This window comes from Hydra vulgaris, chromosome 09, assembly GCF_038396675.1.
Source record: "Hydra vulgaris chromosome 09, alternate assembly HydraT2T_AEP".
NCBI classification, from domain to species: domain Eukaryota; kingdom Metazoa; phylum Cnidaria; class Hydrozoa; order Anthoathecata; family Hydridae; genus Hydra; species Hydra vulgaris.
Genome location: NC_088928.1, coordinates 40,876,184 through 40,898,583, shown reverse-complemented (window position 1 = coordinate 40,898,583; position 22,400 = coordinate 40,876,184). Strand labels below are relative to the sequence as shown.

General features: G+C 29.6%; 1 protein-coding gene across 1 annotated transcript in view; it reads left to right on the top strand.

The window, feature by feature from the left end:
• Positions 1 to 22,400, top strand: part of LOC100207743 (fucose-1-phosphate guanylyltransferase) — a 36,192-nt gene that overhangs the window by 5,644 nt on the left and 8,148 nt on the right. Inside the window, exons 2-4 of the mRNA XM_065805711.1 lie at positions 3,021 to 3,253; positions 15,690 to 15,915; positions 16,556 to 16,775. Of these exons, the coding sequence (XP_065661783.1) occupies positions 3,021 to 3,253; positions 15,690 to 15,915; positions 16,556 to 16,775 (679 nt within the window). The remainder of the gene's footprint in view (positions 1 to 3,020; positions 3,254 to 15,689; positions 15,916 to 16,555; positions 16,776 to 22,400) is intronic.

Below are 22,400 nucleotides of genomic sequence, written 5' to 3'. Positions count from 1 at the left end.
CACAATTTATTTCTTAAAACAAGAAATATATTTTTTTGTTTTGAGAAAAAAATTTCTTATCGACGGACAATGGGTTTACAATTTTGCTGTGAATCTTGAAACAAGAAATAGATTTCTGGTTTTAAGAAGCAAGTTTTCTACACCGCAATTTATATCTTAAAACAAAAATATATTTCTTAATTTAAGAAACAAAAACTCAACAAAAACAAAAACTTTCTTAAACTACAAACATTGAATTTACGATTTTTCTGTGTATTAATAAAATAACAACAATGTGTATTAATTAGATTTAAATATTAGCTGCAAAAAAGGGAAATCCAAATATAACATTTTTTTAACTTGATCTTAAGTCATTTGAAAATACTTTTTTGTGTAAAGGTTGTATATTAACTATAAAAATGCATTTGTCAGATTTTAAATGAAAAAATCATCAGTCAGAATTTTCCTTAGCAAAAATCGTTAAAATTTAAAAAATTAAAAATTAAAAATATTAATTCACAAAGATTTAAAATTTATGAAGTTTTTTGTTAGTATCTCATTAAATAGTTTATTTTGGAAAGTTTAATTAACTCCAAACTAATTTACTTAGGTTTGTTCAAGATATAAACAAAACTTGTTTTGGCACTTGGTAATCTCTTAATGTAAAAACAAACAAGTTTGTAGTTAAGTTAATTCTCATAATCAGATTGAACTTGGTAACCATAACAATAACTTTAATTATTCAGTACTTTTTTTTGTTAACATTATTTCACACAGGATTTTAGTTAAAAAATATTACATGAAAAAGTTAAAAAACAATCTATGAATATATAAAATATATTAGATACAAACAAGAAATAAAGAAACTAAATAAAGAGTCGAAATAAAAGCGTACAAACTTTATGTACGATCCCTAAGAGAGAAAAATAAATTTAAATAACATTCCAACTTAAAAATAAAGTTTTTAAAAATCAGTTTTTTTAGTTTTTTAAGTTTTTTAACTCTTTGTAATTTTGATTTTAATTTCACAATGTTGAGTTTCATTTCTGTTTTTTTGTTATAATTTTTGTGCGTGTATCAATTTTTTTTTGTATATTTTTTTCCTTTTCTTCAAAGAGGAAGGTAAATGATTTTTGCAATTTTCAAAAGCCATTGGTTGTTTTCTTTAAAAAAAATAATATATAAGAAATTAAGGAGTCATTTTCCAAAGATTGTTAAAAGGTTGTTTTTTTGTAGGTTTAATAAATAGAAATTTAAATAAGCATAAAAAACATAAAATATAAATATATTAAATAACATTATAATAAAATTATTATATAAATTTTAGTTTGATTTATAAATGGGTTGTATTTTAATTTATAAATTAAAGTTTTTCAAATTTTAATTTACAAATAAAGCATTTAATTTTTATCATAAATTAAATTAAAGACTTAAGTTTATTTTCTTCTAACATATATATTTTAAATAAGTTATATAGCTGCTTCAGCATTGATTACTCGACTAGACTGATGCTGAATTAATTTCTGAGAAAGCAGTTCATCGACCACCAAAAAAGTTTAAGCTCAAGTCATGATTGAGTTAAAAAATAAAACTTTAAAATCTTTAGGAACATCAATTGTATTTTGTTTTATATTGAAAAAGACTTTAAAAAAGTAGATGCATCCAGTTAATTTTTTCCTGGATCTATTAGAGAAGAACGTAACACGATGATGAACATAACATAATGATGAACGTAACATGATGATGAACGTAACATGATGATGAACATAACATGATGATGAACGTAACCATGTAAACATGCATGTAATCAGAAGGTTTTTGTTTTTGTTTGAAAGTTTTTTGTTTCACTTCACTCGAAGAAAATCAACTGAAGAAGAAAAACTTGAAATAATTGACAATCATTTAGTAGAATGGATGATTCAACATTTTGTTGAAAAATCAATACAAGCATTGGGTGGTGATTTAACAAATGTTAAAACCGGATGGGAAAGAAATGTCATACAATTTGTTGAGTTAATAAAAATTAATAAAAAGTTGAACTGGCTTATATGCCCTCTTCATACTAATGAACTACCCCTCAGACATCTAATAGTTAAATACGATCAAAAACTACTTTTAAACAATAAATGGTCCGGTCAATTCAGAAAACTTCTGGATGCAGTTACAGATCTAGATGCAAATTAAAAACTTTAAAAAAGTAACTTTAGGTGAACCGCTTATTGTTTTGCCAAACAAAATACTTAAGGATCTTTTGAATGATTAGGCTTACAGTACACAGATTTAGTTTAGATCTTAATGCAAACTAGTATACTTCAATTAAAACATGTTGTTACAAAAGCATTATTAGGTTTTGTTTATTGTTTGCAGGTAGATATTTTGTTTAAGGTTAGGAGGTACATGTTTTGATTAAGGTTAGGAGGTACATGCTTTGTTTAAGGTTAGGAGGTACATGTTTTGATTAAGGTTAGGAGGTACATGCTTTGTTTAAGGTTAGGAGCTAAATGTTTTGTTTAAGGTTAGGAGGTTCATGTTTTGTTTAAGGTACAAGGTACCCTCCATAATAATGGAGACATTTGATTTTTGAGCCTCCTGAAAAATTATTGTATAAATTGTTAATACAACTTGAATAACTGTGTGTAATTAAGCCATTACATCACATTTGTTTCCCATGCTATCCATTTAGCTGCTTGCCTTTAAATTTTTAAATTCAATTTATTAAATTGAATAAAATTAATATCACTATTCTATTTCATAAAATTTAAAGTTTTATTAAATTCAAAAATTATTCTGTAGTACCTGTTATTGTAAAAGAATTTTAGTTTGTAGTCAAAGTTAAATTTATTTAGTCATAAAATTGTATGCAAAATATGCAGTGAAGAATTAAATCACAAGAAAGAATGATTTGTTTAAATTTACATTTAAGCCTATTTTGACTGCAAAATAAAATGAAACTCATTATTTTAAAAAGCTTTTTTTAAGTCAATAGCAAAAGAAATGCCATTATGTTTAATAAAATTAAGTAAAAACTTTGTTTTTTAAAGGTAATCCAATATTTCAAATGATTGAAGTCAAGCTTGCACTGTTTGTTGATTTTCCAAAAAGAATGAATGCTGGTATATTTGTAGCAAGTAGTGATTGCTTTGAACTCTATCATTTGGATGGAGATGAATGGAATTTTACAAGAGAAGGTGTAACTGCTCTTGCCCATTGTTCTCCAATTGAAGTTGGCTTGACACATGGTGTTTATATTCTTGATGATATAAAATCATCTCAGGTAAAATTTTTTTAAATAAATGGTAATTTTTTATATTGAGCAATCAAATTTAAAAAAGAAAGTTTTTGTTATCAAATTTAACTTGAGTGTAAATAAGTCAATGTTTTTATTATGTCAAGTAGGCTGCTTTTAAAGCCATTGTAGACTTTATGTATTTAATTTGAATTTGTTAATATGTTTTAATTACTTGTAAAGTCATAAGAAATCATTTACATATAACTTTAAGTTTTTATTATAAAATGTACTACAATGGAAAAAGTCCTTTCTGACTTTCTTGTTGATTTAATGATTTCATAAAATCAACTTTTTTTTTAAATAAATACTCAGTAAACTATCTCTTTCAGAAAAATTTCAGAATAACATTTTTTGCAACTTGAAAATTATCAATTTTCTCAGTTTCACATAGTTTTCTTAAGAGAGTAAATTTATTGGCTGCTTTGTTATTTTAACTTTTCTTTGTTATTACAGCAGACAACTTCACTTGACAAATTCTTAATGTTATCCAAGAAACAAATTATAGCGGCATTTAATTTCTAATGTTGGACTTAGGAAAAAAAATAAAAATTAATTTTTAAGGATGTTACGAAAGTCTAAAACCATAAGCATTATTTTGTTTTCACTTTAACTCATATATCGTAACAAATCAAATTGGATTTTTTATGATAGATTTTACATTTCATGGAATATTTATATATAGTACAAGTACTAATTTTAAGTAAACACCATAATAAGAAACTAAAACACCAAACTAAAAAACCAAAAGCAAAAAAAACAACGTAAAACAGTACTTAAACGAAAAACATTATGGAATAATAATTAAGTAAGAAGTTTGATAAATTTAGGACAAAATTCAAATTACTTTTATACATCTAGAATAAAAGACTTTTATATACCTAATTAAAATATAGCAATAAAAGAGAAGTAGATTATAATAATATACAATAACAACATTGTAAATAATATATTAATATAAGTATCAGTAATAATAATAGGCAATAATAATAAAAACTACAGTTATTGGTAAAAATAATCAAAATAATAATAATACTAATGATAAAAGTAACAGTTCTATTAATGATAATAATAATAGTAATAATAATAATAATAATAATAACAATAATAATAGTAATAATAATAATAATAATAATAATAATAGTAATAATAACAATAATATTAATAGTAGTAATAACAACAATAGCAATAATAATAATAATAATAACAATAATAAAAATAGCAATATTTATAATAGTGAGTGTTGGAAATAGAATTGTGATATTAATTTGAGAAAGAGCAAGTATTTGTAGTAATAAATCAGCATTGAAATGAAAAAAGTAGTAGAAAAGAATTTTAAAAAAGATCAAGTATTAGTAGTAATAAACCAGCATTGAAGCGAATAAAGTTAAGATGGATAGTAGATAGTTAGCAGTCGAGTAGCATAGAAATTAGGAAGAATATTTGTTTAATAAAAAATTAAATAGACTGTTGAATTTGGAAAATGTAGGGAGAGATTTTAACTATGAGGGGAGACTATTCCATGTGCATATGCTCTGATATTTAATCGATTCATGTCCATAACAAACAGTTCTATGTTTAGGTATAGATAGTTTAAAGCTTTCAGCTGATCGAAGTTGGTAACAAGTATTTTTTTTATAAGTAAAAAAATCAGTAAATAGTGGAGGAGGAGGATAACAATCTACTTAACTTAGTCCTTAGAATTTTTTAGACTAATCCATTAAAAAGTTTAAGGGTGATTTAATCAGCATAAATTAAAAAGATTAAATTTTAAACTTCTTCCACAACACCAGCAGTAACATGATATGCATTTTTTTTTTTTTTTAATTTTTTTTTTATTATAATTATCCATTTATAATTGCTTCTTTAACCAGCACTGACAAGATCTTTTCTATTTCTAAGTATTTTATTTTAAGGAAAATCAAGTTGTTCATAAGATCTAACATTTTCTGGTTTTTCTTTTTCTAGTCTGGCTTTTGGAATTTAGATATAAAAAACACAGGTACAAACACTAACTTACATTTTATTTGGTTGATTCAATCTAGTAGTTAATTCTGCTGATTGATGCTGATAATTGCAATTTAAATAAAATGAGTTGTAGATTATACCCCATTCACACCAAACCTGCACTTAATAAACTGTGTCCTAATTGTGTCTCATTAAAAAATATTGCAAGGTTGTTTTATTTAAATAGTTTTTGCACTTTCTGCGTGGAATTAAAACCAGTTCTAAAATTGATGTGATTGTAAAAATATAAAACGTGTTGAAAATACCATTGTTAAAACTTGTTTTATTTTTGATGTGAATGTGATATTAGTGTGTAATTGTTTTCTGATATTTTTATAGTGCTTAATTTATCAGTCAGCTATCATACAGAACTATTTAATTGAAATTAAAAAGTTATTTTAATTTTCAGTTGTTAACACATTCTTATCAGCATTTTTTTTACAGTATTAGGAAATTAGTTATATTGATGAATTGCCTCATTTCCACTCTATTTAATAATGCCAGACTAACATTTCCATGGCTTATCTAATATTGATAAATTGGATTTATAAATTACAGCAGTGATCTACTGTGCTCAAAAAGTTTCAAGCGGAACTCTTTTAAAAAAAAGCCTTAAGCACAACATTTACTTCCTATATGACAAAACCTGTACTTTTATTCCAAGAACTACACAACAAAAATTATCAGAGCTTGGCTGGAAAGTCTTTTGCCTAAAACTCTTATTCACCCTTCTTGCACAGCTTAAGGCTAAAATAATATAATTTGTTTTAATTATTAACCAAAAGCTTGCGCAACAAAAGATAAGACAATAAGGCACTCCAACAGAACATTAATTACTTTTTTAATTCGAAGCCTAAAAAGTTATGTAGGTAAAATAAATGCTAACCGTATTTGTTCTTTCTGATCAAAAAAAAACTATTTTAAGGTATACAAATTGCAAAATATTTATTTGTATCATATATGATACATCTAATATTGATAAATTTCCAGGCTTATCTAATATTGATAGCCTTATATAATATTAACAGGTTTATCTAATGTTAAAATTTCTCTTATTAATCTTTTTAATTTGCACTTTAAAAAAAAAATGTTATTTAACCTCCTCAAGCTTCCCCATAATAGCCACCCCTCTCTCAACTCTATAACTCCAACATATGAACCTTGAAGAACAAGGCCCCTGTGCTGAAAAACAAGTTGATTACGTCTAATTAACCAAAAATGTTTTTTTTTCATAATTGTGGAAAAATATTGCTTTTACTTTGACCATTTGGTTGAAAATTAAAAGATATGATTTTTCAATCAATACTTAGGTTGTTGCAGTCGTTGTTAAAAGTGAATTATTTATTATGGCTTTTTGTTATATTTTATGATTTATATGCATACAACATTCTATATCTAGTTTTTCACATTTAGAGTACATTCTTGTGAACTATTCAGATCTTTATTTTTCCTTTACATCTACAAGCGTACGCGACCTATTCTAATCCATCTTTTGTAAATAATTACACAAAAACAAATAATTATTTTTATGGATCATGGAGCAGTGACTTCTTCCGACTAAATGATACAACAAGCTACTTAGACTGTTATATATTTACCCTTTACCCATACCCAACTGCATGATGCTCTCATTTTCCCAATTTTTCAACATCATTACAAATGTCATTAGCCTTCTTAAATGTCGCACAGAACACAATCTGAGTTGCCACTGGTTGGTACACTAGTTCTGAGTGTGTATTAGAGAGATTTTCCTTTGAATCATAGGTCAGATTTTTCCATGCACAGGCGTTTTATCCATCATTGATTCCCAGAGGTATGACTACTTCTCTGGTGAAATCTTGTGTCAGAGACTCTTCATGTATAGGTGTCCATGTCAGATTTCTTGTTTATCTTTCATACTATCGACTTCTATTGTTGCTGTTACCATTCGTCAAGTTTTTTACTGTTAAATTTGTATACGATATACTAACAATATTCACTATTATTTATCTACTAGCAAAGTATCAAGGAATATTGTTTAACCTAATCAAACAACAAACATATTCAACCCTTTCATAACTAAACACTGAAACACAAGTTCTGGCCATAGGGCTTGGGTACAGTTGGCTGGACAATATATACAGAATAAAACCTATTTAGACACCATCAAGAATTTGAAAGAAGTTAAGGTTCTTTTTTAATGATGACGATCCTAATATCACTATACCACAAAAAAGAAGATGTCAATTGGAAAGGAATTTTTCACCCCACACAATGCAACTCTGACCCTTTTTTTTGAAACTGTTTATAAAAATGGATCCACACTACTTGACAGCAGACAAACTAAGTTTTATTACCTTACTAGAAAGAGAAGCCTTTGAAATCAAATAAATTTATCTTCATAAAAAAAGCGGATAAAGGAGGCAGTATTTTTATTCTTAAAACAAGTGGTTATGAAAACAAAGTTAAAGATTTGCTGACATCATTTGCTTTGATTTGGGATGACAAAAAACTACTGCCCACTACCATACAACCCAACTTTGCATACAATGAACTATATATTACTTATCAACTTTTTGCGGAGTAAAAGCATTTTATCACCAAAGTTATACAATCCCTTATCGAATCACTTCCAGCATAGTTTAAAGACACCAACCAATTCTATTCTTGAACAGTACAAATTCATCTCACACGAGATCAGGTTCGTCTCTGCAAATGTCATCGCAATTTATACTAATATTTATATTAATACTTAACAAAGGCATTGAAGCAGTAAAGTTTTTTAAGCAGTAAACTACCTCATTAATGCCCATCTTCTAAGGTCCTATCTATTATACTTGATACCATACTTACCAACACTATTTTCAAATTCAATGACCAACATTATCGACAAATCTAAGGTACTAGCATGGGAGCTCATATGGTCCTACCTTATGCTAATCTTGTTATATTGACCATCTTGATACTATTATTACTGAACAGTTCCCACACACCATTTTACAAATATTTTATTAATAATATTTTCTTTATTTTTATAGGCTTCAGAGAATAAGCCACTGCCTAGAAGGTGTTTTTTTGGAAAACAACGAAGAGTCACCCTGGAATTTGATAATTGCGATATAAATAACAAGAAAAATTTGAATTTAACTTTGTTTAATTTATATTCAGTTTGAGAAAATGGTACAAATATTCACCTTTAGTTGAATTTTTAGCCATTTTGACATTTTTTACAGTCTTGCTTATAACTTTCGTAGCCTTTTTATTTTTAAGGAATATTATTTTATCAACACTAAACAATTGGGAACATAATCAGAACTGCTTTTATTTTGCAATTTTCATAGCTAGCTGTTTTGAATTAAATCGCACAGAAAATTACAAAATTAGACATTCATTTTATAAAATAATCACATTTTTTTACATTTCTCTTATTCTTTTTTTGACTTTGGTTCTTGACCATAAAATACTTTGCAGCTTTGAAGGTTAGGTTTATGGCTCTCTCAATGGATTGAGAATTGTTAGGAAAATCAATTAGGCAAAATTTTTGTCCAGATTCAAATGTCTCTCCAATTTTTTCTAAGTTGCACTAAGTGTTGCTGGTGGCTCAATCTGAATCTCATCAGCAGTAACAAGAAAATCCCAAGAACCAGCATCAAAATTTATATTCATCACCGATTTCGGCTTGAGCTGAGTTTTGAAAATAATGTCTTCTTTTAATTTTCTTATTATAAGAGTTTGGTTAAAAGCTCGATTTCTTATATACATAATATCCTGCAGCATGCAGGAAAGAAAATTTTCCTGCATGCATGTAAAAGCGATACCTTGAATTCTGCTCTCTTGAAGCTTGACCAACTGAATATTTTTATATAGGAGTAGACACGTGTCTTCGTATTGTCCAGAGTGCTTAATAGCAAACCACATTACACAGTAAACTTGCACAATATACTTAGTTACTGCTATTAGCTCAAGAGATGGCTCCTTAGTCCTAACATATAACATAATTCTGAGAGCTAAAGTTAGCAATCTAGCATGGCAAACTAGTCCAGGTTATTTTTGAAACAAACTTTTCAGAAATAAAACCTTTGGAAATACCAATGCAATACTCATAGAGTTTGCGCTGGTCTGTACTAAGATCACTTATGATCTCTCTGTTAACAAACAACTCTATCTCTGACTTTATGGATACAAATTGAAACAATGGCTGTTCATGAAGAGTTAGATTAGATGCAGCTTTCCTGATTGGTCCCTTGAAAAAATTAGGACTAATTGTTTTTCCATCTAATTCTGATATGATGTGTCGCAGTGGCAATTCATTCAGATGCAGCAAACATCCTAAAAGGTGTAAGTTTTTGTTTATAATTTTTGAAAGTTTGACAACCAAACCACTATCACAACCTGTATTTGAACTTATATTATCTAAAACAACCGCTATTAAACTCTGAACACTGTTATATTCTAATAAAACATTAGCAGTAGCATTTGCCATGGTTGCACCAAATCCATTAGGTATAGCTACATAAGTCAAATAACTTTGTGATGTGGGTCCACTCTCTGCTGTAAATGTTAGATGATATTCTTCTTTGATTGCAGCAACAATGACTGGATCTTCATTAATGTTATACCTAATAGAATGTGTTAATGTAGACTTGTCTTTTTTTCCATCAACTCCAATAACCTCAGTGCTTTAACGTCAGCTAAATGTTTAAAACTTATGATGCTGCTGATTCTTTTTTAATTTCCCTCCCAATTTTTTGTTTGTTTGTTATTATTTGTGTTTTATTATTTTCTTTAACAATTCCATAGTCAATTAATCTAGCTGTTGCCAATGCAGCTGTTGCAACATTGCTTATTTGAAACCTAATAGCGGCTTTTGCCAAGTTTGTTAAACAAGTTTAATTTCTTTCAGCTAGTGTGGTTATGGAAAAGTCTGAATCTGTTTCTGAGTCATTTTTATTATCTAAATCACCATCCATATAATGATCACATTGAATTTCTGGAGCAAGTGAGTTAGCAGATCTTATCTGCTCATTAATTTCACGGTCTTGCTTTTTTCTTTGGCAACTGCTTTTTTATCAATCCAATTTGAAAACTTCCAATAGTTCCAATTTTCAATTTTTGATCTTTCAAATATTCTCTATCTGATAGTTGTAACTAAAAAATTTAAAACTCTTTTTAATTGTAAAACATAAAAGTTATAATATGTTTAAGAAAAGAAAAGTGACACGTTTAAGAAAAGAAAAGTGACACGTTTAACTTTTACAATTACACCAAGTCAATTAAAATTAAATATATTATATATTATGAAGACATGTAAAAGTAAAAAAATACATATATAATATATTATTGTGTTATATTGCAATTTTGTGTTTCCTAATAATATGATATAATATAACAAAATGATTTGTTGTCAAAGTCAAAGAAAAGTAATTATGTTCTTTTTCTGACATGCTTTTGATTCTGACTACTCGATGTTTAACAAACTATAGATTAAAATTAAATTAACTTTTATAATTTTAACTTATTTACCTTTTTGTTAACTTCACAGAGACAAGCAAAATGTTTTGTCTTGCAATCTGTGAGGTTCCTACACTTCGCAGATCTATAAAAATGTTTAAAACATAATTTATTTATACCCAAAAAAAATTTAAATGAAAAGTATTACTGCAAATCCTGAAATTATTTTATAGTATTTATTTTTATGATAATAATTGTTTTAAATTATGTTAAAATAAAAATAGGTCTTTCTTGCCTATCATTGCAAGCTACTACTGGAAGTCCACAATTACATGATGACAAATCAAATAAATGCTCAAAATTACCGTCAAGATACTCCTTGTTTTTATTTGCAATTTTGAATTTGTCTTCTGCATACAATACTTTGGTGAAAAGTCTAAAACATTTTTTGGTTTGTGTATATATATATATATATATATATATATATATATATATATATTTGCTTACATTAAAAATGACAAAAGACGTCTCAAGCATCATGAATGAAAAGGAGAAGAAGATGGTTCAGACAGCTTCTTTATTTATATCTCTAACATACTGTCCTTGGTTTTTTAAAAGCTCTCTGAGTATTAAAGCACCAGCTAATGATTTAGCAGCATTCAAAGACGTGTTTCTCAATCAATACTGAAAAGTATGCAATATCATACCTGGTCAGCAGCTTATTGCAATAGCTTTAGTGGACGGTGATGTTGAAAAAGACGAGAAGAATATACTCAAAAAGTTCTTACAATTTCCGGTTCCTGAAGAGTTCATGAAAGGTAAATCTAAGTTGCCTATAATTACACCGTCAACAACACTTTCAAATTTAGTTGGTGATCAGAGCTGGATTTTGTGTTGCCTAGCCCAGTTTACCCATGACCAAGTTGAGTTAGTTGCACAAAGGGACTTTTCTGTTTTAGACAACCTTAAATTTTTTGTTAAAAATATGGAAGTCACCAATGATAGTGCAGAAAGAAATATAAAACTTATCCAAGACTCTATTTTTTTTTTTTTTTTTTAAACATCTTCGCTTCCAACAAGGCTGCAAGCAGCCACTAATTAAAGTTAGAAGTTACTGTAAGAGAAAAGATGAAGATTGTAGAGCAAGATAACAATTGACGGATGGTTTAAAAGATTGCAAATTATATGAATCAGGAAAGCAAGATAAAGGAAGCGAATTCCAAAGAACTGATGTTCGAGGAAAAAAACTAGACGAATAAGCATTTTTGAAGCACTTAGGAACAGTCACAGAAAAAGGATGACATTTAATTGAATGACGAGTAACACGAGAATGAATTTTAGTAGATGGCACAAGAGACGCTAGGTCTTTAGAGCAGTGCCCATTATAGTATTTGTAGAAAAGAGAAAGAGAAGCAACATTACGAAGATGTGATAATGGTTGAAGGTTGGCTGCAAGAGCAGGTCCAACTATGTTTACAATGCGTTTTTGCACCTTGTCTAAAAGAGAAAGTGCATCTTTAGAAGATCCGCCCCAGATATGGCAACAGTATTCCATACAAGGCCGGATTTGAGATTTATAGAGATAGAGAATAGAATCCAGAGTAAGAAAGTGGCGAGCTCGATAAAGAGATGCAACCTTAGCTGATGCTAATTTTGCAACCGATTTGATATATGGTTTCCAAGAAAGATTGGAAGTAAGAGTTAATCCTAGAAGATGAAGAGTAGGTGACTCATTGAGTACATCACCGTTCATAAATATAGGAAGATCTAAATTATTGCGATAACGATTGGCTGAAAAAAATTGAGTTTTATCTGAATTAAAGTTCACCAGCCACTCTGAGCCCCATGCTGTAGCAGAAGTGAGATCCTTTTCAAGCTCAAATGCCCCCTCCAAACAATCAGAGGGTGTTGGTTTCTTATCACGACAAGAATAAATGGTAGTATCATCAGCAAACAATGCCACCTTAGATGTGAGAATATCTGGAAGATCGTTAATGTAAATTAAAAAGAGTATAGGGCCGAGGATAGAACCTTGAGGAACCCCTGAAGTTACAGAATAAGAAGAAGAGTGTTGTCCATCGAGGACAACTTTTATGCTACGATTGGAAAGGAAGGATTCAATGATCTTAAATATGTTGCCGGATACACCATAAGAAGAAAGCTTATGGAGAAGACCAGCATGCCAAACTTTATCAAACGCTTTTGAAATGTCAAGAGCGATGGCATTAACCTCTCCACCTTCATCTAATGCACGATAAAACCTGTCAGTTATTACTGTTAGCAAATCAGCTGTAGAATGAGAAGATCGAAATCCATATTGATGGTCAGAAAGTAAGTTATTAGATTCAAAATGAGAAATTAAGTGTTTGTTAATTAAAGATTCAAAAACCTTGCTTATGATAGGAAGAAGACTTATGGGACGGTAGTTAGATGAATCAGATCGCTCCCCAGAATTTTTGAAGATAGGGATAACAGATGCGGTTTTCCAGCAGGCTGGAAAACAAGACTCTGATAAGCACTTGTTGAATAGTTTTGAGAGTATAGACGACAGCTCCGGAGAACACTTCTGCAAGACAATGACAGGTATGTTGTCTGGGCCACAAGCTGTAGAAGAGTCTAAGAAGGAAATCACTTTAGATACAGATGCTGGAGTGATATGAATGTCAAGCAATGGATCAACCTGTTTGTTGGCAATATCAGGTAGAACGCAATTAGTGGAATCAAGAGATGATATTGATGAAAAGTTTTTAGCAAACAGTTCGGCTTTGTCTTTAGGTGAGGTGACAAAGTCTGAATATATAGATTTGCCCTTATTATTGATATTATTAAAGATTCTCTAGAAGTCACGAGAGCCTAATTTTTGAGATGAGATACGAGATTTCATGACCTGAGAATAGCGGGTTTTGGCGTTAGACAAAACCTTTTTACAGTTGTTTCTAGCAGTAATAAACAGACGTCTGTTTTCTGGAGAATTGTTTTGCTGATAGATATGGAAGTAACGGTTTCGATTGGCAATCGCAGCAGCACAGTGTGAGGAAAACCATGGAGGAGAGTGAGGCTTGACCTGGAATCGTTGAGAGGGAATAAAAGATTCCATGCCAGCCTGAATCCACGAAGTTATGTAAGAAGCACATTTGTCGACAGGAAGTTGAAAGATTTCTACCCAAGGGCCATCACGAAGAAAATCACGGAAAGAATCCCAGTCAGCTTTACTGTAGTTGTATTAGGTTCGATAATAGGGGTATTCAGGTGATGAAGAAGAATGAGATATTAGTTTTAGAGAGATCAAACTGTGATCATAAGCACCTAAGGGTGAATGTGGAGAAACTAAGCACTGACTAGGATCAGAAACAAGACATAAGTCGAGTAGAGAAGGTAAATGATTAGGGTTGTCAGGAAAGCGAGTTGGAAAGTTGACTATTTGAGTTAGGGATTGAGAAAGGCAAAAGTTGTGGGCTTTAATGCCTGCAGAGTCACTGACACTAGAGCCAAGCCATTCAGAGTGGTGAGCATTAAAGTCACCGACAACAACTATATTAGCTGATGGATAAAGAGAAGGCTTGGTCAATATGATAGAGGGCTAAGTCAATATGATCAGAAATAACGTCAAAAAGAGTGCAGGGTTGAGATGAAGGAGAGCGATATAGAACAAAGAGGAAGGCAATAGAGTGAAGTGGTGCTAAACGAAAGCACATGAAAGAATAGTCTGTGGATTCAAACCTAGTTTCACGACAAACAGGTGAATTCTTACGAATGTAAATGCCCAGGCCAAGCATGTGACTATTGGAGTCTTTATGAATCAGAGGAAGATAACCATCAGCACTAAGATCACAAGATGAGACAGCCGAACTCAAATTAATCTCACAAAGAGCAAGTAGGTCTGGTGAACTTTGCAAGAGATAAGACTCAACAGAAGAAAAGTTACTTCGAAGACCACGAATATTAGTGAATGATAGGTTTAGAGAACTTGGTGATGATGATGGTTTTTTGTGTTTTATAGTTTTTGGTACTTTCTTCATTTTTAAATTAGATTGAAGAACTTGACTCAAAGCATAGATAGTACTCAGAACACCGTTTAATAGCCCAATTGCCTCATTACTACTAATAAACCCTAAGCCGTAAAAAGGGCTCTAAATGTGGCCTCCGCAATGCACACCAAAAGTACAAACAGGGACACCATCCATGCGCAACATGGCACTGTTAATACTTTGATATTTTTCAGCTGTTGATGGAATCAGCCTCTCTGAGAGCTACCAGAGAGTTCGGGAAACCTGACTACCAGCCGGCCTCAGAACCATAAAACTGAGTTTTAGAGCTGTACCCTCATAAGGAGATAATAGAATGAGTTGCCTAGTCATAAAAACAGTGACACAAGCAAACCCATGCATTGAGTCAAGAAGATCCAGCATTCAACATCCTAAACTGGAAACAATGTATTAAAAATACATCTGCACCAGCCTAATAGATGAAGAAAGGGTGCGAGGCTGGTCAACAGATAGAATCTGTTTACCCCTTTATGTCATACTAAAATGAAGATATGAAGCAAATTGTCTTGTTGGTTGCAAAAAACCACGGAAAAACGTTGAATACAAATCTGACTAAAACCCAGCTAAATCAGATTTGAAGTGCTTGTGATATTTGTTCAATATTTCTTTCCATGGTTCTTTAAAATATATGCAACATATATTTTATATAATTTTTTTTATAATAAATGTTTAACATAATTTTTTTTCTTATATTTACAAGTTTTATTGTAAAAATAGGAAAAAATCAAAAAATTTCAAAAATTTGAAGTTTTACACCAAGCATTTATAACCGTTTAAATTTAAGAATTCTAATATATTTGGTCATAATATACCTAGTAACCAAGTTCGAGATAGCGCACATCTCTTTTTTCCAAAAAAGAATTTTTTTGGGACACCCTAATACACACATTAATTTTTTTTGTTATATATAAATTCTTTATTGTACCATAATTTTGTTTTAGTTGTTAGAAAGCAATAGCACTACAACAAAAATGTCTGGATGTAAGCGGTTTTTGCATAAACCTTCTAAAGAATTGATGAGAAGCCAAGGTGCTGTTTTTATTAATGATGGCAAAGAATATATTTACTCAGATAGTGCATACTATATGGATAATAATACTGCTAAGTTGTTGCTGAATTGGTATAAAATGCATGGCCCATTAGCTTGTGAAATAGATGCATACGGTGGTATGTTTTGACTTTATTTGGATTTAAAACTTATTTCATTATATATAGATATTTAAATGTGTCATACCTGACAAATTTTTTGACTCAGGATTTAGTCTTAGAGCCATTATTCATTTCAATATTTAACTTTGAAGCACCCAATTTTTTTAAAGCATGTTTAGTTATTTTGAATTTTAAATTGTGGTTTAAATTGTGATTTACATTGTTTATTATGCAACAATCATTTATTCATTATTTAATTTATTTTGAATTTATTTAAATAATTTTTTACCACTCTGCAAGCACAATAAAATATTTAAAGATTTTTACACTTTCTAAATATGTTGTTTTCATACTTACTATGATAAATAGATGTTATTTTCGCACTTACTAAGATAGAGTTTTAATGGTATAAAAGAGAATTAATAGATCTTATAAACAACTTCTATTTTATCCATAAGATTACTGATAATGAACATTGGTAAGGATATCTAAAGATTTTTTAAGTGTTTTTTGAAAACTCTTTTATGGGGATATAGTTTAGGGAGATAGTTTTAATTATTTTTTTTTATGGGGATATAGTTATGGGGAGATTTTAATTATTTTTTATTTTTATTATTTTTTTATTTTATTAACATAACTTTACGTTATTTTATTATAGATTTCCTTCAATCTTTGGGTTCAGCTGCTACTTCAGATTATTGCAGAGATGTTAAAAATGTTACAGTTGTACTTGATGAATTAGAAAAGACAAGATTGGAAATCTTTAATGTATTAAAAGGAACACCACTTAACATTATTTTACTTGATAAATCTAAGTTTTATCATATTGGAACAACACAAGAATATATATACCATTTTTGTATTGACAATGCGTTTAGGTAATTAGGGATACTACTCTTTATTTATGTATGTGTATATATATATATATATACATATATATGTATATATATATATATATATATATATATAAATATATATATATATATATATATATATATATATATATATATATATATATATATATATATATATATATATATATATATATATATATATATATATATATATATATAACCCTCATGTATATATATATATAAATATACTCCTAGTCGGTGTTTACAGGGACATGTTTTTTTTGTTCCCGTTATGTATTTTTTATTTTACTTTTTCTATACTGTTTTTATCATAAATATAATTATTTTTTAATTGTTATTATATTTTTATTTTTATTTATACTTATTTAAATTTATTTCTTTATTATTAAAAAAAGTTTTTTTATATTTATTTTTCTTATTTTTATTTATTTATTATATATTATATTTCATTTTTATTTTTATCTATTTATAAAAATGATTAATTACAGTAATATAACCATATTTAAATCTTGCTGTAACCCTAACCCTAAGCCTGACCTTGATGCTGACCTAAACCAAACCCTCAGTCGACATAGCAGCACTCCGTTGCAAGTCAGGCTATTTGATAGTCGATGAGTGTACTTTTCGTTCTCTATAAAGCTTGCTTATGGGGACATTTTTTTTTACAAAAAAATGATGCTTATTGGGACAAAAAATTAATGGGTATACTAACATGTCCCCGATAATGCTTATGTCCCCATAAGTATTCGTTTTTTTGTAAATCTGTTCCCATAAGTGATACTATAGGTATGTATACATATATATTAGGTATATGACAAAGAAACTTTTTTCAAAATTTTAATTTTTCTGATGTTGCATTTGATGAACTTTTACCAATAGATCACTGTTTTGAGGTTTATTTCATTGGATCACAAAAAAACCTCCCGCACCTAGCACTTGATTTTGTTCCCAGTTCTTACTTCCTTATGCTTGACTTTGATATTTAAAACTGTAAATATATAATATTGTATATTGTATAGTTGTTCATATCATTCAAACAATTTTTGTTTATTTGCAGTATTAATTTGCAAGATCTGCTGTTTAGTGCTTTTTTTTGAAAATATGTCCTTTAAAAGTAAAAAGTCAAAATCAGCAGTGGAAGCAGCTAGTGAAATGTGGACACAAAATTTGAAATCAAGCACGAAGCGCCGTCCTAATATACCACAGGTAAAACAGGATATGAGCGACAAATTGTGTAAAATGCCTTCCAACAGAGATATCGTTGGAAGATTCTTGGGACTCTTTGATGAATTGAAAGGGTGACATGATCGACTAACAAAAATATCAGAGGAATTGATGAATCTTTGGCAGAAGTTTAATTTTCCTGTTCTTTCCAAACAACAAGTGTCTGCTAATGTTGACAAACTTATCACATCATTTGAAAAACAAAGAAAGTGACCAAATGCAGTATTTAAAGAAAATCTTGCTCATCTGTTCGATATAACAAAACCAGATGGAAATTGGCTTTGTAGTGAGGACAAACAACTGTACAAAGTACAAATTGAATCAGATGGCAGGGTGGGATATACAACTATGAAAGTGGCTCCTATGTCAACAATCCATCCATCAAACAGGGCCAAAAACACATCAGAACCCTCGACAAACCAAGCGGTTATCTCCGTACCACTTTCCTGCGATAGTGAGGATTCTGAGGAAGGAAGCAGCAGTGGTGACTCGGAGGCAGTTCCAGGAGAATCTCCCAGAAAGCGTGCAACATGCCAGTCAACTAAGTCTGCTGCCAAACTAGTATCTAGTCACTCTTTGTCAACCAGAAAAATGTCACGGAAGCTTCAAAGTCTGGCTGACGATGGAGTTTGTGTCCCAACACCATCACAGTCTGGAGTCTGGCGTGGAACAATCAGAGATGCAGAACAAGTTAAGAACTGCCTTATGGAACTGATCTCTGAAGAGAAATTTTCTTTGCATTTTGATGGTAAGAAAATTGACAAGACTGAGTACCAAGTTGTGTGCTTGAAAAATGACAAAAGAACATTAAAACTTGGCATTTTGGTTTGTGACAGTGGATCCTCTGCAAACATATATAAAGCACTACAGGACCTACTTGATGATTACAATGCATGGAACAGTATTCAGATGATCATCTCTGACACAACAGCTGTAAATACTGGTGGCAAGAATGGAGTTGTAGCCAAGCTTCAGAAAACATTTCGAGACAAGGGATTCAATGAACCTCAATACATCGGCTACCAACACCACATTCTTGATCTTGTTCTATGACATGTGTTGGATTTCTTTTTTCCTATACAATCACAGTCACCTAACATTAACTACAAGTTTATTGATGAGATTATGGAGCATTATGATGATTTAAAAAATGCCTACAAAGGCACAGCAGTGGTAGCAGAGTATGAGAACCTTGGCTGGAGAGATGACTTTAAATTTCTTTTTCAGCTTTGTGAAGCATACAAGTTTTACAAAAATGAGGCAAAATGGTATCAAATGGCACAAGCTGCCATCACTGCACAGTGCCAGGTGGAACTCAAGAGGCATTTTTGTGCTTATTGCATTTTTCATTCTTCCAAACTGGCGAGAACAGCTGAGGATAACTTGCAATTTCGTTGCAACTACATGGTCGCGGGCCTGGTTTTCAAACCAGCACTATGCAGAGGAGGCTTATGAAGACCTGCTGTCAGCAATATCCCAACTTAAGTGTTCCAAAGCTGTGAAATGCTTCTCTACCCACTGGAAGAAGGAACCATCAATGCTTGATGTGCCTCGATCCAACATAGTAGCCGAGAGAGCTGTAAAGTTGATGGAGGACATTCGTTCTTCTTGCAGAACAAACAAATATCTTAATTGTAAATTTATTAATACTAATACACAAATCTGAAAGATTATTAACATCACTACAAATGCTGTAGGACAGTGTAGGTTCTCCTTCTCATGTATTTCTCATGTGTATTGTATATAAAGCTGACATATTATAATTAATAGCCTTTGGGCCGCTATGTGTTGTATGGTTAAATATGAAACTGTCTTAGGTGTGGGAAGTTTTTTCAAGGTATGGTGAAATCAATGTCATTTCTGTGATTTATAGACAAAAGTTCATCATTTAGAACCCCAGGCTAATTGATTTAAAATTTATCATATACCTAATATATATGTGTATATATATTAGGTATATGATAAGTACATATATATATATATATATGTAAATATATGTAAATTATGTTAGTGTATTTTGCTCAATGTTCTCAATGTTGCTCATTGTTAAGTGCTCAATGTTTTTAAAGAACAGAGCAATAAATTAGTAAAAAACACTTATCTAACTTTTTTCTTCAACTTTAAGTTTCACCATTGCTGGATCATCAGGAAGAGTTACTCTTCCTCTCTTTCTGATGATCCAGCAATGGTGAAACTTAAAGTTGAAGAAAAAAGGTAGATAAGTGTTTTTTACTAATATATATATATATATACATATATATATATATATATATATATATATATATATATATATATATATATATATATATATATATATATATATATATATATATATATATATATATATGTATATATATGTATATATATATATATATATATAAATATGTATATATATATGTACAGTGCCGGCTGGTGGCGTTTGCAAAGTGTGCAAGGCACACAGGTGGCAAATTTTAAGATCAACAGTAAATAAATAAATATATATATATATATATATATATATATATATATATATATATATATATATATATATATATGTATATATAAAGCCCTTGGAATTAGGGTCAGCATTTGGCAATGCTGACCTAACTGCCAACCTTAAAGTGTTTGAGGTCAGCAAAAAATTGCTGAGCTCGTTTCTATGTTTTATAGTATGGCTTTAGTATCAAATTTTTTTGATGATGATGCCGACCTCTAAAAGATTGAAGCTGGCAAATTATTGCCGACCTCATTTTTCCTAATTCTGATCAACCTTCAACCTTCTTCCTAATAATCAATTTTTATCAGAACAAATTATTTTTAAAAATAAATTTATGACAGGATATTTCTAAAAAAGAAAAATTTTAAAAGTTTATAAAAAACTATTTCCTGAAAAGAAATAGTTTCTAACAATTGAATAGCGATTGATTTGGGAAAAATGATTCGACTTCAATATATTTTGAAATTCTTAATAGTTAATTATAGTTTTACTATAACAATTATAGTTATTGTTATATTATATTATAACAATAATTATTAAATTATAACAATAATTATAAATATTATAATATAACAATAATCACTATTAAGAATTTTAAAATATACCGTAAATAATACCACTGATGTAGGAACAGGGGAGGTTTTGGAGTGGGGAATTGCTACCTCCTCCCCAAATTTCTTAAAATTTCATTTTTTTTCATTCAAATTCTAATTTTTGCTGCCCTAGCCTGGTTTAATTTTTGTTTACACCCCTCCCCCCTAATATTACAAAACAATTATTAGGTTAAGATTATATTATGTAAATTAAATGTATTTTAGGAGGTGAAATAAGTAATAATACAAAAAGGAAAAAACAAATATTAAGGAAATTTCTATGCGCACAAGGTGTTTATAGTATATAATTTTAAAATTGAAGAATTGTTCAAGTCAATAAAAACTCTTATTCTCTGGCCAACAAATTTTCCTGAAACTCTCTTCTATTAGGCGGCATTAAAGGACAAAGTAATGACACAAGTTTAGATTTTAGTATATGGTAAAGTTGACATTTTGTCTTTCTGCTTTTTGGATAAAACTGATGCTTTATTCACAGGGCCATCACAACAATCAAATGTTTGGTTGTATGTTATTAATTGCTGACAAAACATTGCTACTAGTCGCAACAATCAAATGTTTGATTGTATGTTATTAATTGCTGACAAAACATTGCTACTAGTCACAACAATTAAATGTTTGATTGTATTTTATTAATTGCTGTCAAAACATTGCTACTAGTCACAACAATCAAATGTTTGATTGTATGTTATTAATTGCTGTCAAAAAATTGCTACTAGTCACAACAATTAAATGTTTGATTGTATTTTATAATTGCTGTCAAAACATTGCTACTAGTCACAACAATCAAATGTTTGATTGTATGTTATTAATTGCTGACAAAACATTGCTACTAGTCACAACAATTAAATGTTTGATTGTATGTTATTAATTGCTGACAAAACATTGCTACTAGTCACAACAATCAAATGTTTGATTGTATGTTATTAATTGCTGACAAAACATTGCTACTAGTCACAACAATTAAATGTTTGATTGTATGTTATTAATTGCTGACAAAACATTGCTACTAGTCACAACAATTAAATGTTTGATTGTATTTTATTAATTGCTGTCAAAACATTGCTACTAGTCACAACAATCAAATGTTTGATTGTATGTTATTAATTGCTGTCAAAACATTGCTACTAGTCACAACAATCAAATGTTTGATTGTATGTTATTAATTGCTGACAAAACATTGCTACTTTAAGATTTTCCATTCTTGGTAGCATGATTACTTTTTCCATGTCTGACGCCACTATTATTTCTTGTGCACAAACAGTTCGATCAGCATCAAGTCTATATTTGTTTCTGGTGTGTCCAACCCTTTTC